This window comes from Esox lucius, chromosome 7, assembly GCF_011004845.1.
Source record: "Esox lucius isolate fEsoLuc1 chromosome 7, fEsoLuc1.pri, whole genome shotgun sequence".
NCBI lineage: Eukaryota > Metazoa > Chordata > Actinopteri > Esociformes > Esocidae > Esox > Esox lucius.
This window is the reverse complement of record NC_047575.1, coordinates 43,393,573-43,407,513: the sequence shown is the minus strand read 5'-3', so window position 1 is coordinate 43,407,513 and position 13,941 is coordinate 43,393,573. Positions and strand designations below refer to the sequence as shown.

The 13,941-nt window shown below is 40.9% G+C and overlaps 3 protein-coding genes across 5 annotated transcripts in view; 1 reads left to right on the top strand and 2 right to left on the bottom strand.

The window, feature by feature from the left end:
• The window catches only part of stk10 (serine/threonine kinase 10), a 41,182-nt gene extending 35,782 nt beyond the window's left edge, over nucleotides 1–5,400 (bottom strand). The window contains exon 1 of the mRNA XM_013134735.4: nucleotides 4,931–5,400. Coding sequence (XP_012990189.2) covers nucleotides 4,931–5,089 — 159 coding nt within the window. The 5' untranslated portion in view covers nucleotides 5,090–5,400. The remainder of the gene's footprint in view (nucleotides 1–4,930) is intronic.
• A 1,261-nt stretch (nucleotides 5,401–6,661) lies between these two features.
• On the bottom strand, nucleotides 6,662–9,014 carry LOC105011222 (cytokine-like protein 1). Of its 2 annotated transcripts, XM_020048157.2 has the most exons (6): nucleotides 8,732–9,014; nucleotides 8,545–8,551; nucleotides 8,139–8,472; nucleotides 8,007–8,051; nucleotides 7,683–7,829; nucleotides 6,662–7,238 (listed from the first exon to the last, which is right to left on the bottom strand). In XM_020048157.2, exons 3-6 carry the CDS (start codon nucleotides 8,460–8,462, stop codon nucleotides 7,194–7,196), a joined length of 561 nt encoding a protein of 186 aa, XP_019903716.1. In that variant the 5' UTR covers nucleotides 8,463–8,472; nucleotides 8,545–8,551; nucleotides 8,732–9,014; the 3' UTR covers nucleotides 6,662–7,193. The 2 variants fall into 2 exon arrangements, with proteins under 2 accessions (XP_019903716.1, XP_010869379.1); XM_010871077.3 differs by having other exon boundaries at nucleotides 8,139–8,551.
• A 1,062-nt stretch (nucleotides 9,015–10,076) lies between these two features.
• stk32a (serine/threonine kinase 32A) overlaps nucleotides 10,077–13,941 on the top strand; it is a 49,188-nt gene continuing 45,323 nt past the window's right edge. For both annotated transcript variants that reach the window (XM_010871074.4, XM_010871075.3), the window contains exons 1-2: nucleotides 10,077–10,188; nucleotides 13,230–13,501. In XM_010871074.4, the coding sequence (XP_010869376.2) occupies nucleotides 13,450–13,501 (52 nt within the window). In that variant the 5' untranslated portion in view covers nucleotides 10,077–10,188; nucleotides 13,230–13,449. The remainder of the gene's footprint in view (nucleotides 10,189–13,229; nucleotides 13,502–13,941) is intronic.

The following is a 13,941-nucleotide window of genomic DNA, read 5'->3' as shown; positions in this document are numbered from 1 at the left end:
TGCCTCACAGCCTGGTATGATAACTCATTGCTGAAGTAACAAGTTTCAGAACGCCCCCATTTTTCCAGTTTTTATAGATATTTAAGCAGTTCAAGTCCAGTGAATATCCTGGAATGGTACAAAGGTAAGTGGTTAACTGCCAGAGGTGCAAAGAAAATCTTAGGTTATCAAAAACTGAGTCTAAAAAAATTCATTTTGTTAGGGAACAAATAATGGGTTAACAACTTACAGCTGTACTGCAGCAATGGATAAAGTAAGCCTTGAAAATTGAAGCTACCACTTCCTACAGATTTGAGTACTTACAAACCGTCTGTCTGTATAAAATAAGCCAGTGTTGAAACAAACTGGTTTAATACACCCTCTTAAGCTGTATTTTGACAATACTGCACTACAGGAAGTGTTACATCGTCATCATAATGGCAAGAAAAGGGCAATTAACAAAGACAAACCATTATAACCCTTAAATGTAGGTCATTCCTTCCGAAAAGGCGCGGTGTCCGTGAGTGCATGGAGGAGGAAACGTGATGGTCTGGGCGTCTTCTGCTGAATCCAGAGTCAGCGACTTGCACAGAGTTAAATGTTTTTAAACAAAAATTATTCCATGACTGCTTTATTGCCTCCAATTGTTTATTTGCTCTACACTTTTCAGAGTACATTAAGTCATAAAACACTCCAATGAAATTTTAAAAATTACAAGCACAGAAAGAGTACAAAGTAGGGACAAATGTAAAAATGGGTGAACCTTGTTTTTGATTAGAGGTCTACACAGAGAATTCTAAACTTGGGAAAAGCTGTTAAATATTCATCTCAAGGCTCCTTTCTGAAGAATAATTAATATTATACAAATGTATATTTTATTAGAAGTAGACATGATCATTTAAGTTGGGTGTATATCTTTGTGGTAGTAATTAATAGTTAAAATGCAATACATTTAAATGCCAATATGGTTGTGAGTAAATTGGCATAGTTTGAATCGATTGGTCCAATTGATATATTTGATAGAGACCCACTCTGTATTCAAGAGAATGCTGTGTCTCAACCAAAGTAGGTCCTAAGCTACAATTATTTCAATAATAAAGAAAATAAATTACCAAAACAGTTTGATAACCCCCTTTGTAAACATAAATTAAATAAATTAAAACCGCTCATCTTTCCCAGTGGTTGTATTGGGGGTGGGCAAACTGTCAACTTTGAGCGCCTTTATCTCACAACTGTTTCAGCTTTCAGGCCCAAAAAGTCATGATCTGGGTACTTCCACAATGGACAAATAAATAGAGCATGTTTTGTTCCTGACAAAAATAATTAAATTAAAATATATTTTTCCGGTGGTGAACTCCCTGCGAAGTTCTCTATACGCACAAAGAACAAGAACAGTTGAAATCCATGTGTCCTACTGACCAGAACGAAAATAATTCTAGGAATATATAGGGTTAAACCCTTACCATGACTTAATCTCCTGGACTGGGTGGGGGACACAGCAGGGCAGTTCAAAGTTTGAACTTTTAAGTCAAAGAGGAACAATGCCGAGGTCTCTGGGGATGTGGACGTTTTGCTCTGAGATATTGCGAAAGGTTTCAGGCTCAAACGCACAGTGGAACAATTCGCCACAGAAAATCTCTCAGCATAAGCTGTGAGCATAGAGCCGCTGAGTCAATGCGTTGCCCATTGTACGTCTGAATGGAACGCAGGAAAGCAGCAGTCCATTCACAGTGGCAGACTGACTGCACGACGGGAGTACATGTGTCTGGTCATGTTTTACAGCAGTGCATCATGTATTGTGCTCTCAGGCTGTGCAGCTGATAACCAGAGAATTTGTTTGGGCTAACTCATTCAAGATGTCCTCAGCACCATAAACCCCCCCCCCCAATTTAACTCCTCTAGTCACCGGGGTAACCTGCTACAGATACCGGCAGGGGCGGGGGGGCTGGACGAGCCTCTAATGGAGACTTGTGACAGAGAGAGCCAGGAAAGCCCTTATCAGGCCAGGGCGGCCACAGCTGGTCCCCTAAGATTACCAACCCTGGAGCACTGACTGACGTGCCGTCACCACGCAGGCCCTAGGCACAACCAAAGAAACCGCTGGTCTCCCAAATGGAACCCTCAGTTGTCCACTACTTCCTGGTCAAAAGCAGGGCATTATATAGGGAATAGGGTGTAATATTAAGGCACCCTAAAGTACAAAGTCAACTCCTTGGCACGTGGCCCATTAACAAGGGCACCTCACAGCACTTCACCTTGACTGGCAGCGGCCTTGTGGACAAACAACAAACACCCTGTGGCATCCTGGGGTCAGCAGGAAGTGAAACATTCTCCCTGCTCAGCAGCAGCATAAACGCAGGGAGGATTTATATACCTCTGCTTTAATCACGAAGCCCTGGGAAATCTCCAGTCACAAGAATGACCACGTCCAAACAACATTAACCCCTGAAGAGTAATTGTCTCAGGCTCACTCCTCCTCCTGTCAAGGTCCAGACACCTGGAAACTGTTCCCAGAGCAGCATTGGGTTCACTAATGACTGATGCGTGACACCGTCAACCCTGTCCTCCGTACCATCCGGCAACAGCAACTCGGACAGGCCAACGTTGCAGTTAACCGAGCCAGCAGGTCTACAAAGCCTCGTTGTTCACCCACGCGTACAGCCAACACAGGCCATTAGGCCACCAAAGGGCCAGCCTGACGCCTACACCCTCCAAGAAGTCAGCGGAAACAAAAGGAGGCGTGTGACCAGGAACAGCCAGTCAGACAGAAGAATCAAGAAGCAGATGATTGGTTTCACATCTGTTTTTAAGGAGGCGTTACAGCTAACATCTTGACAGGACCGGGGCAGCCGCAAAGCGCCGGAGCAGTGAATCGAGGTGTGTCTGTCCTCCCTGCTGGTGTCAATGACCTGTGGTTACCCGAGTCATGGAGTCTTCCTGAACTTCCTGTCTCCATGGAATCTTAACTTGTCCATCTTATTCCTCACATTTCATTGTCTTCTCAGTAGGAGGTCCAGTGTCCTTTCCCACATGAGGATCTTGGGAATCTGGGAAAGAGCCCTGCTGTCCCCATTGGGTACTGAGCCTTCAGAAGCAATCTGACAGGCTGAACAGTCCGAAGCAGGAGAGGTATGCAGGAAGTACTTCCATCACACCCACCCCACAGCCTCCCCTCCTGACCCCAACGACCCCACGTATGGGCCACGTACTCCTCAGCATGCGCTCCAGGCCAGCCTGACTGCAGGGGGGCTGTAGATCACATTCATCCAGGGAGGAAGGCACTAGAGACTGACTGTTGGCCAGGTTTTAAGTCTTTACTCAGAAGTGTTTCCATTGTAGGTGCAGAGACAGCAAGGACTCCTTGGAGTTCTAAACGTTACATACAGCCCTGAAGGGTATTTTCCAGACTTACATCTGTTCAGTCGACAGCCACCGTCGAAGTCGGCCTACTTCATACCTCAGGTGGTGTATTTTGGCGTGCGCGTCTCTGTGTCGGGGAGGGTTAACTGAAGGCATCATTTATTTCTATTAGGGTAGCTCCATGTTATTTTTCCTCCCAGTGTCGCCTGTGAGTCTCCACATGGTGTGTTCCCGTTCACAAGGTACAAGTGTATACGCACTGCACCCTGGTCAGGCCTCACTTCTTCCACTGGCACCCAGAGTCAAAGGCGCCTACTGTACTACACTGGGCAAGAGCAAACACTTCCTCTGCCATGTTGCAAGGGAGGGCTAGGAGGCTGAGATTAAATAGCAACCCTTACCCAAACTACAGTGATGTTTGGATTAGGCAAACACAGGGGACTTAGAAGTTAGATCTTCTAAAGCACTTGCAATCCAAGAGGGTTGCCCTTGAAAACAAAGTTATCTTTCTCAAAGTTCACAATAAGCGGGGAAAACAATCAGCGTGAAATGTAATCTGAACAGGATTATTCTAGACACGGTCTATCGTTCAAATGATTGTGAAGCTACTGTGATGAGGCATCAGAGGTTAAGGGAGAAGGTAACTGCCCACATTTAGTTCCTCAGCACCGTCCCTAATGTTAAGGTCCTTTAGACACGTATTCCAAGGACTACTTGTACAGTCTGTTAAAAGGGCAGGGGTGAGGTAAAAAAAAAAAAAAACAACCAACCCTACCTCCTGATGCCAAAAAAAACATCATACTTGTCTTTCAGAAAACTACGTAGGCTAACAAGTACAAACAGATCTTAGTTTACTACTAGCAACAGTGGGTTCATTAGTCATTCTATTTTAATCTATATCTTGGGTGTCCGTACTTCCCCAGCCCCAAAGTATCTGAACGCGTCTTAATTTGGTGGACATTCAATACTGAATATCGTAGACATAAAACATACGCATCAACAATCAAATATAACTACTTGGTTTAGAATCGTGGCACAAACGACAGCTGTAACAAAAATGATGTCGCAAGTAGCATTTATGATTAAAAAAAAACAAGTTCTCAGCTTTTTACGTAAGATCATACTAACTTGCTTCTTAACAACATGGATGTGTACAGGAAGATGATAAAAGTCGATTAAAGTGTTAGGGCGTGTCAAACTACAACACATGGAAAGTTGCTGGTACAGTTTACTGTGCGGCAACGGCAAATTATTTCGAAATTGGATAAATGTATCACTGTATTTGCATAACGTTTTTCCTTGGAAATTGACCACCGGAAAGTTAGAGAGGTTTGTACAGGTTTAGACACCTGTCAGTTCAGACTAATGTGCCTTATCTATTACTGCCCCTCGTTTGTTTTCAATAAAACAAGTGTAGTGACTACAAATAATGTATAGTCTAGATGAACTGGCATGACAAGACAGGTACTTCCGTCAGTGCTCAACACTGCGAGTCTAACATTTTAGGAATACCACATGATGATCATCCAGTTGAAGACATTTCAAATGGCATGTTCTTCTAAACATATTGAAACAAACTCATAATGCTTACCTTATAAACTTTTCCAAACGCTCCATCACCTAATTCTCCAATAATTTCCCATTGGTCATTAGGATTGATGTCTCGATGAACGTGCTCATATTGTTTTGCCTTCTTTTTTATGTCAAAATTAGACAGGCGAAGTATTTTGCTGAATTTAGCAAATGCCATGGTTTCACAGCAAAATGCAACAAAGCCAATTGTAAAGCTAAAACACAGCAACTATTTTAAGTCTTACTCGCGCTGAACTAATTCGGGCAAAAACTATAACTGGACAAAATGTTTAACTTCTTTCGAACAAGAAAATAAGGCGTCAAATACACGTTATAGAGTGTTTATTCCACGCTGTCCATGTCAGTCCAAGAGTTGTCGTAGAAAATATCCACTTCTATCATAAAACAATATCATGGTTCCATTCACGTCTTGATCACTTCAACACAATGACCACCTGCTGCCTGCAACACGGTTACGGAGGATAACTTGTTGCTTGTGTAAAAGACAGAAGCCCCACCCTGTCTTTCCCAAGCGCTCCCGCGGCTGTGATGGAAATGTAGTTTTCTGTGCGCAGATCTCTTATTTTTTAGCACGAAACACAGTTTCAAGAACTTCATGTCCCAGTTTAGAAAGTCCTGTAGTTTTTCCAGTTGCCTTGGTCACACCTTCCATGTGGCCAGTGGTCAATGACAGGTAATCATAGGAAAAAATAGCTGACAGTAGCCGGCAATGTAAACTAGTGATAGCCAGTCGAGGCGTCATTAGCGTTATTATAGCATCAGTATGTTATGCTGGCAGATTTTTGTTATTACAATAAAAGCCATCATTGAAATGTATAAGGCAATATAGTTAACAATCATTATATATAATTGTCTAGTGTTTTCAGAGACATTCCATTTTGTAAGTGAAAACAATCAGCAAACAATATATATACAAATGGGGGTTTATTTGGATATTTTGTTTAACGTTTTTAATTGCTCAGTCTACAATAAATTATAAAATAACAGGATCATAATTATTTGCATAATGTAATATAAGATCAAGTAACAAGGATAAATGTTCATGCACTCTAAAGCTCACAAGCGCCACTAGCTGGCAACTAATCATAGTACATCAGCTATAATTTACATTGTACATATATTGTAAATGCGTGAATTTTCATTATGCATTTCATGTGCAGAGAAGCTTTTTAAAGATTAATAAATTGTAAATACATAGTGACCCAGACTTGGTTTCATTTTTGTCAAGAAGCATATGACTCTTTGCGATGAAAAACTATAGGGGCAAATTTAAAATGTAATGCCTAATTTTTCATCAGAAAGCCCTTCCACAATTCAGCTTTACCCAGTGCCCAAAACGCAGTGAAAGAAATTAGGGCTACTAGTGGATACAGTTAGCTGAGGTTTGTAATGACATCTGTTAAAAGAAATCTGAACCACTGATTACAGTTTCTCCTAACTAATTTACAACTTTCATGGAGAACATCTAAGTTGAAAAAGGGTTAATAAAGGACACTTAGAGTCAGGTCATAACAAATAGAAAATGACTGGTAGTTAATGACAGATGAATCCTTGTTGGATGTGAATAGCTCCTAGCCTGTTTATAAATACATTGACTGTGTTGTCAGCCAGGAGATTGATATAGGGGTTGATAATCATGTGATAACCGATTGGTGGAGTTAATTAAACCTCCATTGTGTTTATGTACCAGACATTCACCAGAAGAGATGCTGTCTGAAAACATTGGGAATTTCTTGTCAAAGAAAATATAAAATATATCTGTGAGCAACATTTGGTAAAACCAGAGTTCAATTATGAAGATTGATGCCTGCCTCCTGTGCTACGCTGCTTCCTGCACTCTCTGTATGGTTGAGACTTAACCATTGTTTTATGATGTATGGTTCAACACAATGTGGCCACCAAGATCCCAACATCCACCCATTTTCATGGTTATTACTTTTGCCTGCCCCTTTGTTTGTTATCCTGTTTGCGCTCACTTAAACCCACAATGTTGTTCATAGTTATTACCAATAAACCTCTGGACAACAAGCAGCCAAGAAATTCAATGTAACATGAACACGGGGTGATTTAACGTTTATTTTCAGGATGATGTTTTTTTTGCATAGCAATTTGTCACAGAAAACCATTATTATTATTTTTTTTACAATTTTACATCTATCTCCCTGCCTTTGTCTCTTTATATACCTCTCTCTTTCTCTGCATCTCCCTACTTTTCTTTTGCCCATCAAACTGTGACAACTGTTCTGTCAGGCTTCGTTTCATCAGCGGTCCAAGGCTGCACAGTCATCACTAGTGAATGCCAGCTCCTAAACAGAGATATGAGGTGTGTGAATGCCTGAGCCCTTAAACAAGGACCTAGTATATCATTTCACATGACATTAAGCAGGGATAATGGCCTATACAAAAATAAAGCCCTCATTGTCAGTACTATGGCAAAATAGTAGGGTATAGTTGGTGTAAATAAAAAGAGGACACAACTACTCTGTGTCATTTCAGAGAATAAGAAAGTGGATCTTCTCTGAAAGGTTGTAAACTGTTACGTATTTACTTAAAGGCATAAAATAATTTGCAGCACCAATTTTAGTAAATTGACACACAGAAGTACCTTTTGAGCACATATCATGGATAATCAATGCAGTTGCTAAGCTTTGTTCTCCACGGTTTCCCCATTTTGTTTAATCTAATCTGAATGACAGGCAGTCCGGATCAAGAGCCAGACTGCCTGTGGATGCTGGTAGTCATTTTCTTACCCCATGACACCTCTCGGACATGATGATGTAGAGTTGCCTGACCGTTTGACCCAGCACATGCAGCTTCCTGGTGTACGCACAGCGTCGCGCGCGCAGGTCCTCCACCAGATAAACATACTGCCTCATCTTTGGCATGACGCAGGCATTCTGTAAAGATGAATACCATTCCTGTCTGCATATTCCAGACCGAGAATCAATGTGCATAGAAATGAGTTCTCTCTTTGTCAAACTCAACTTTAGGATGACGCAGTTCATTCAACCCAGGATGGGAAGAACCAGCGAATACTGCTGGGATACTGGCCCGAATACCACAGTCATACTTACATGCACATCTATGTAGAGCTCTGGGATGTGTGCCATGCAGCGTCTCTGGAAAAGAAGGTCAGAAAACAGTTACGCGTAAGGGCCAACATTGCAACGTGTCACACTCCACTGCCTCTCTAGCAAGTGACCTACGGTTTCGGTCTCCATCTTGACCACTGCCGCCTGATAGGTGACGTCTCGACCCATGCCCAGCACCTTGCTGTAACACGTTGGCGGGTTAGGGTAGCACAGGACCAGCGGAACCAGGGAAAGGGCTAGTAATCTGTGTCCCAGCGTGGCCATGACTGACCGTTCACAGTGAACTACGCAGGGAGGACCCTTATATAACCAGGTAGGAATCCTGTAATTATATGTTACTATCTTCAGACGATTATATACTTGGTTTCTTTTGTTTTCGTTGTGTTTGTTGTTGTTTTTGTTGTTGTTGTTGTTGTTTTTGCTTCTCTGTTTCTCCATTTGTTTCCATCTGTTGAAGGGGGAATCTCTCTCACATGCAAGCTCACAACTGGATAAGAAAAAGGGCGGAATCTTTACTCACCAAAAGTCTTTGTTGTTGTTATGTGGTTCCATAATGGGAAAAGGAAGAATGTATAGTTATTGTTTACTGTATGGTGACTTTTATTCCAAAGTAAACACAGTAATTCCAAAGAAGAATGGGAATGGTGAAAAAGAAGAATGGAAATGGTGAAAAAGAAGGGGAACAATTAATATGCCAGGGTACTCACAGTAAACAAAAAAGTGAAAGCTGAACGATTTTGACTTTCTATGTAGATAGGTTTCCTTATTCCCGTCCTGACATCAAATTAATGATGTTTTAGCTGAATACATTTCCTTTGATTATAAACAATTTAAGATATTGGAAGCTGCATGACATACATGAATTCAAAGGTTAACACTGCATTGTCATATGTAATCTGCATTGACTGATTGTATCAAAAAGAAAAGGGACGATAATAAGTATAGGCCTATCTAGGTTTTTTAGCTACCAACATGCTAATGTTGATTCGCTTGATAACATGCTAATGTTATTGTGAAATCAATGAGCATTGCGTTCTAAAATGAAGAGCACAACACATGACAAGCGAACGACCTTGTCGTCATGAGATAACCGTACTTTTGAGGGAGTTTTCCACTAGGTGGGGCTAATTTCACACACACAGGTCTGTCTTTGCTTGGGACTCCGCTTCTATAGGGAATCCTTACTCAAGTTTATATAATGCCAAGGATCACACCCATGGAAATAGGTGCGTGCTTTGTAAGGTAGGACTTCTTCCTTCCATCGCTCAATTTGTATGCTAATTAGATTATATCATTAATAACAAACAGAATGTATTAAAAAAGCATATTGTTAATACCTCAAAGAAGTTTTTGAACACCGTGCTTAAGTGTTCAATATGCTTTTAATTAATCTTATCCAAAGTTCGTTGTCAAATTATTTCTCTTCCAGACTTGAATGCGTTGGTTAGCTTCAGTGATTGGGTGAATTATGTGCACATAGCCTAAACACATATTTGTGTGTGTATATATAGTTGGACTACAAAAGTATTCTTTAATGATTTGAGTTGCTTTGATAAGTCATTGGTGTGCTAGCCTACATTTGGCCATGTTATGCGGGTTAACATATCCTATCCTAATCAGTAGCCTTGTGTTCTATTACAGAATGAAATATCAGATTTTGGGAATAGTTTTAAGAAAAATTATTTCATAATTTAACTACTATTTACCTTGGCTTCATACAAATTGTAAATGAGTGTATGGGCTACGTTTATTGCCAATAAATCAATGGGGCAAGCGTTGCGAGAAAGGGGTTATTATAGGCTTCACAGCATAGCGCGAAGTAGCCTAGTTCAGTCGAGATTCCGGTGTCTGATGAATGGAGGTCTGTGTCATTCTACCGTAAGCTGCTTCATGATAATATTATATCCTCAGAGGCAACAATCATTTTGAACAAAAACTGTTTAGAAAATACGAGAACTCTCATCTCACTTTTTGTACAAACAACCCGCACATCCTTCCCCCTTCGTCTCAGACAGTCCTGAGTCGTGGCAGGTGTCGGGATGCCTCGTCCTAACCGCAAGTGATTCCGGGAGCTGTCCTCTGCACTTCAAATAGCCTAACCCTAACCTACCTTTTGTTTTTAACTGGATATATTATTTATCTCAAAGGCCCGCGACATTTGAAGGTAGGTTATAACGGTGTCTGCTTGAATGCCCAGGCTACTTCCTATTCAGTGCATGCATGCTTTCTATTATATATCTGGATTCTGAACGGAATGCCCTCCATCTCCCCCGCTCAAAGTCGGCAATGCGGTTTCCATGTACTGCCCATATAGGCCTAATTTGACGACGTTCACCGAAAGTAGTTTTGAATATTTTATTTACATTTACTAGGTTAACCTCAGTGAATGAAGTATAACACAAATTACATTCGAATCGGACTGCTAATCAGAAATGTTACTTTGTTCGTAGCCTGCATATACTGTACCACTCAAATTAAAATAGCCGGTTAAGTTTGCGTTTATGTCCGGTTGGAGTGTGTTTCTCTGCACCAACAGTGGGCTGAATCATACATGGGACGATGTTGCAGTAGCCAGGAAGGATAACGGAAGTCATTTTCACTGAGCAACAGCTTTAGACTAAATCATTGTTTAAATGAAAAATTGTCTGAAACGGCTACCGTATCGGTTTCACAAGACTGCTTGTTGCTTCTGGATGGACCTGTAACCTAACCAAGTCGAGTATAAATGTAAAAATTATAGGGCAGAGTGGGGTAAGTTGAGACAATGTTTACTTAAGTTGTCCCACAGTCAAGGGGAAAAGAAACAAATAAAATGTAGCCTATACATCTAACCTTATTTCAGTACATCCCCTGTCTGGTGAAATGAGAAGAACTCTACTAAGAACTTTAGTTCAACTCTCCTCACACCCACCAATTTGGAAAAAAATGCCTCGCTTAGCAATTCAGGGTCAATCTTTTGGAAAATAATGCACGTTTGTATACAGTGGCAATCCACCAACATGTATGATATATATTTTTAGCTTTGAGTTTTGATTTGGCTTTGATTTAACATTATACCTGACGTGAAAATGTTACTTTGCCAATCAAAAAATACATTTTGGTGTAAAACAATGTCCCACTTTTCCCATGCGCCTTACTTAATTTATGCAAGTTGGAAATGATGTGTTCTCCCTCAATATATGGTAGCAAAATACAGGAGGTGAAGATCAAAATGTAGAACCTTGGCATTACAAGCATGCTCTACCCTGTTACACATGTGCCCAACAAAACAAAAACATACGTTCCAAGAAGGAACTGGTTTTGGATAGGCAATGCTGTTTTTTTGCTGGCCCAAGCAGGACAGTGTCGATTTGATGCTGATTGAGATGAAAATGACAACACCAATGTTGTAAGGCCAGTTAAAACCAGCATGAAAGTGCTCAAACCTACCGTGCTGCAGCAACAGCATGAGACGGTTCAATCATGAGATGGTTCTCGCATGAGATGGTTCAGTCATGAGATGGTTCATGCATTAGAGATGGCTCACATATGAGATGGTTCAATCATGAGATGGTTCTCGCATGAGATGGTTCAGTCATGAGATGGTTCACGCATTAGAGATGGCTCACACATGAGATGGTTCAATCATGAGATGGTTCTCGCATGAGATGGTTAAATCATGAGATGGTTCTCGCATGAGATGGTTCAATCACAAGATGGTTCACACATGAGATGGTTCACACATGAGATGGTTCAATCATGGGATGGTTCACGCATGAGATGGTTTACACATGAGATGGTTCAATCACGAGATGGTTCTCGCATGAGATGGTTCAATCATGAGATGGTTCACGCATGTGATGGTTCAATCATGAGATGGTTCAATCATGAGATGGTTCACGCATGAGATGGTCACCATCTTAAACCGCTTATGCATTATTTTTAAGACTTAATTGCCACCATAAAGAGTAGGTTATTCAGTTAAATAATGGACTTAAAAGTTATTTAAGGTGTATTTATTATAGAATGTCAAACTAGACATTTATTGTAATGTGAATGCATTTGCATCTGGGTGTAGATATTAATCAGACACGTGCGCTTAAACCTCCTGACTTGCACTGTCTGTCGAAGTCTACAGCTGTCTTTCTCAGGGAGCGTGTTAGAGCAATAGCACATGCTATGTCACACCTATAAGCCCCACCCCACTCCCTGCAGTGCTGCATACTTTATTGAATACGGCCTGTCATAATGAAACTAATTCTTTGTTCCAAAATAGATTAACCAAAACAACATCCTTTACTAAGCTTATTGGCAGAGGCTATGTTTCTACTTGAATATCTGCCTTTGCACCGTAAACCTTCTGTGCATGAGCCACAATTTTAGCGCCAACTTTCTGTCATTTCGACAGTCTATCTCTATCACATAATTCTGTTTTGTCTTCATGAACTAGTATTTATCCAAATCAAATATTTCATTGTAATGTCTTCATAAACTACCATTTATCCAAAACAAATAATTCCCCATTTTGTCTTCATAAACTCTCACTCTCAGTGCTCTGATTTGTCTCTGAGTTATATCACGTCATATTGCACAATCAATACATGCTGTTGCTCTAAGACGCTCCCTGAGAATGTGAGGTGCACACTAACACAGTCTGTCCCAAAACTAACTCAGGGAGGTTTAGGCACATACTGTAGACAATAATATTTTTTTAAAGAATTTGCTGTTGTCCCCCTTTAATGAGACACTTAAAGAGCTTACCATGTACTTACACACAGTGCAGTCAATTGTCCTCAGAGCTGTCTCTTCTCTAAGGAGCGTAAAAAAGCCTACTGACTGAGTATTCTATTCTGTCCCTTATATTTTCAGTTATGCACTGACAAGAATCAGTGAATTGCTTTTACATTTCAGCTAATGTACTGTAGTTTCTGGTAGCATGCTCTGATCAGTCAGCCAGTTTCTAAGGTATCAGATTCCCAAGGTTTAGCCTGACTCAGTACCTGACTGAGCTTAGAGGAGAGGGTTTTTACATCACATCAGACAAATCCTCTGAGCTCAGATACTGAGTCAGGGTTAGCCTAGACTATACTCTCTAGAAGCCTTTAGCATGTCCACTATGGGAAGGGGATGTTGTCACAATATGTCCACCCAACACAAGTAGAGCTTTACTGTGACGTGGCATCTTAACCACACAGCCGTCCCTCCTTCTGTTCTTCTCGTGTTCAGGTTATGTTGTCTAATGGGTCGGTGTGAGATAGCACCTCACTACTGGATCTGGAACCACACAGCAGCCAGAAGAGAATTCCCAGTCAACCTCACGGCTGTGCCTAAGAAGTTGCTGCATCTAGACCAGGTTAGACTCTAGGCTATGTCTTCCTGGCTGTGGAGGAGCTAGTTCATGCTGAGCTGAAAGGGATCTTTCTGGCTGGGGACGACAGTGACAGAGATGGGGTTAGGACAGTCCAGCAAGGCCCCTGTTATGGATGACACAGAGGAGGGTAAGTGTTACAACCCTGTATTTGTCTTTGGAAGCTTCTTAGAGCATATTCCAGTAGCCTATTTTATTGAATAAAAATGTATATAACTCATAGAGGTCATAGATAATGCCTTTCTGAACGCTACAATGGTAGTTCTCAATGGAGTGTGCCAGATATAGTTCTCAACATTTTAATACACACTTATAAGGTGCCTAAGTTGTTTTGGTCTCCTAAGTTGTTCCTGTTCTTCATGTTAGCTTTGTAGATTGAACATTTCAATTATACAACAATATTTTCTATATGGTCATACATTAATCCATACATTTTTTGTCCATTTAGTTTCATGAATAGAGACATAAAATTAAAGGAATGTTGGACTCACAATTGTACTTAATAACAGGTCTCCTTGACATTGTTGTTATGGCTCTGACATTGCAGCTGTGTGTTCGTTCTTCCAATGC

Coding starts and splice junctions, on each gene's coding strand:
- LOC105011222 (XM_010871077.3), bottom strand. CDS start 8,462: ATGGAGAAACAGAGAAGCAAAAACAACAACAACAACAACAAAAACAAC. Junction 7,830..8,006: donor AGCTCTACATAGATGTGCAT/GTAAGTATGACT, acceptor TCATCTTTACAG/AATGCCTGCGTCATGCCAAA. Junction 7,239..7,682: donor TGTCCGAGAGGTGTCATGGG/GTAAGAAAATGA, acceptor ATCTCTGTTTAG/GAGCTGGCATTCACTAGTGA.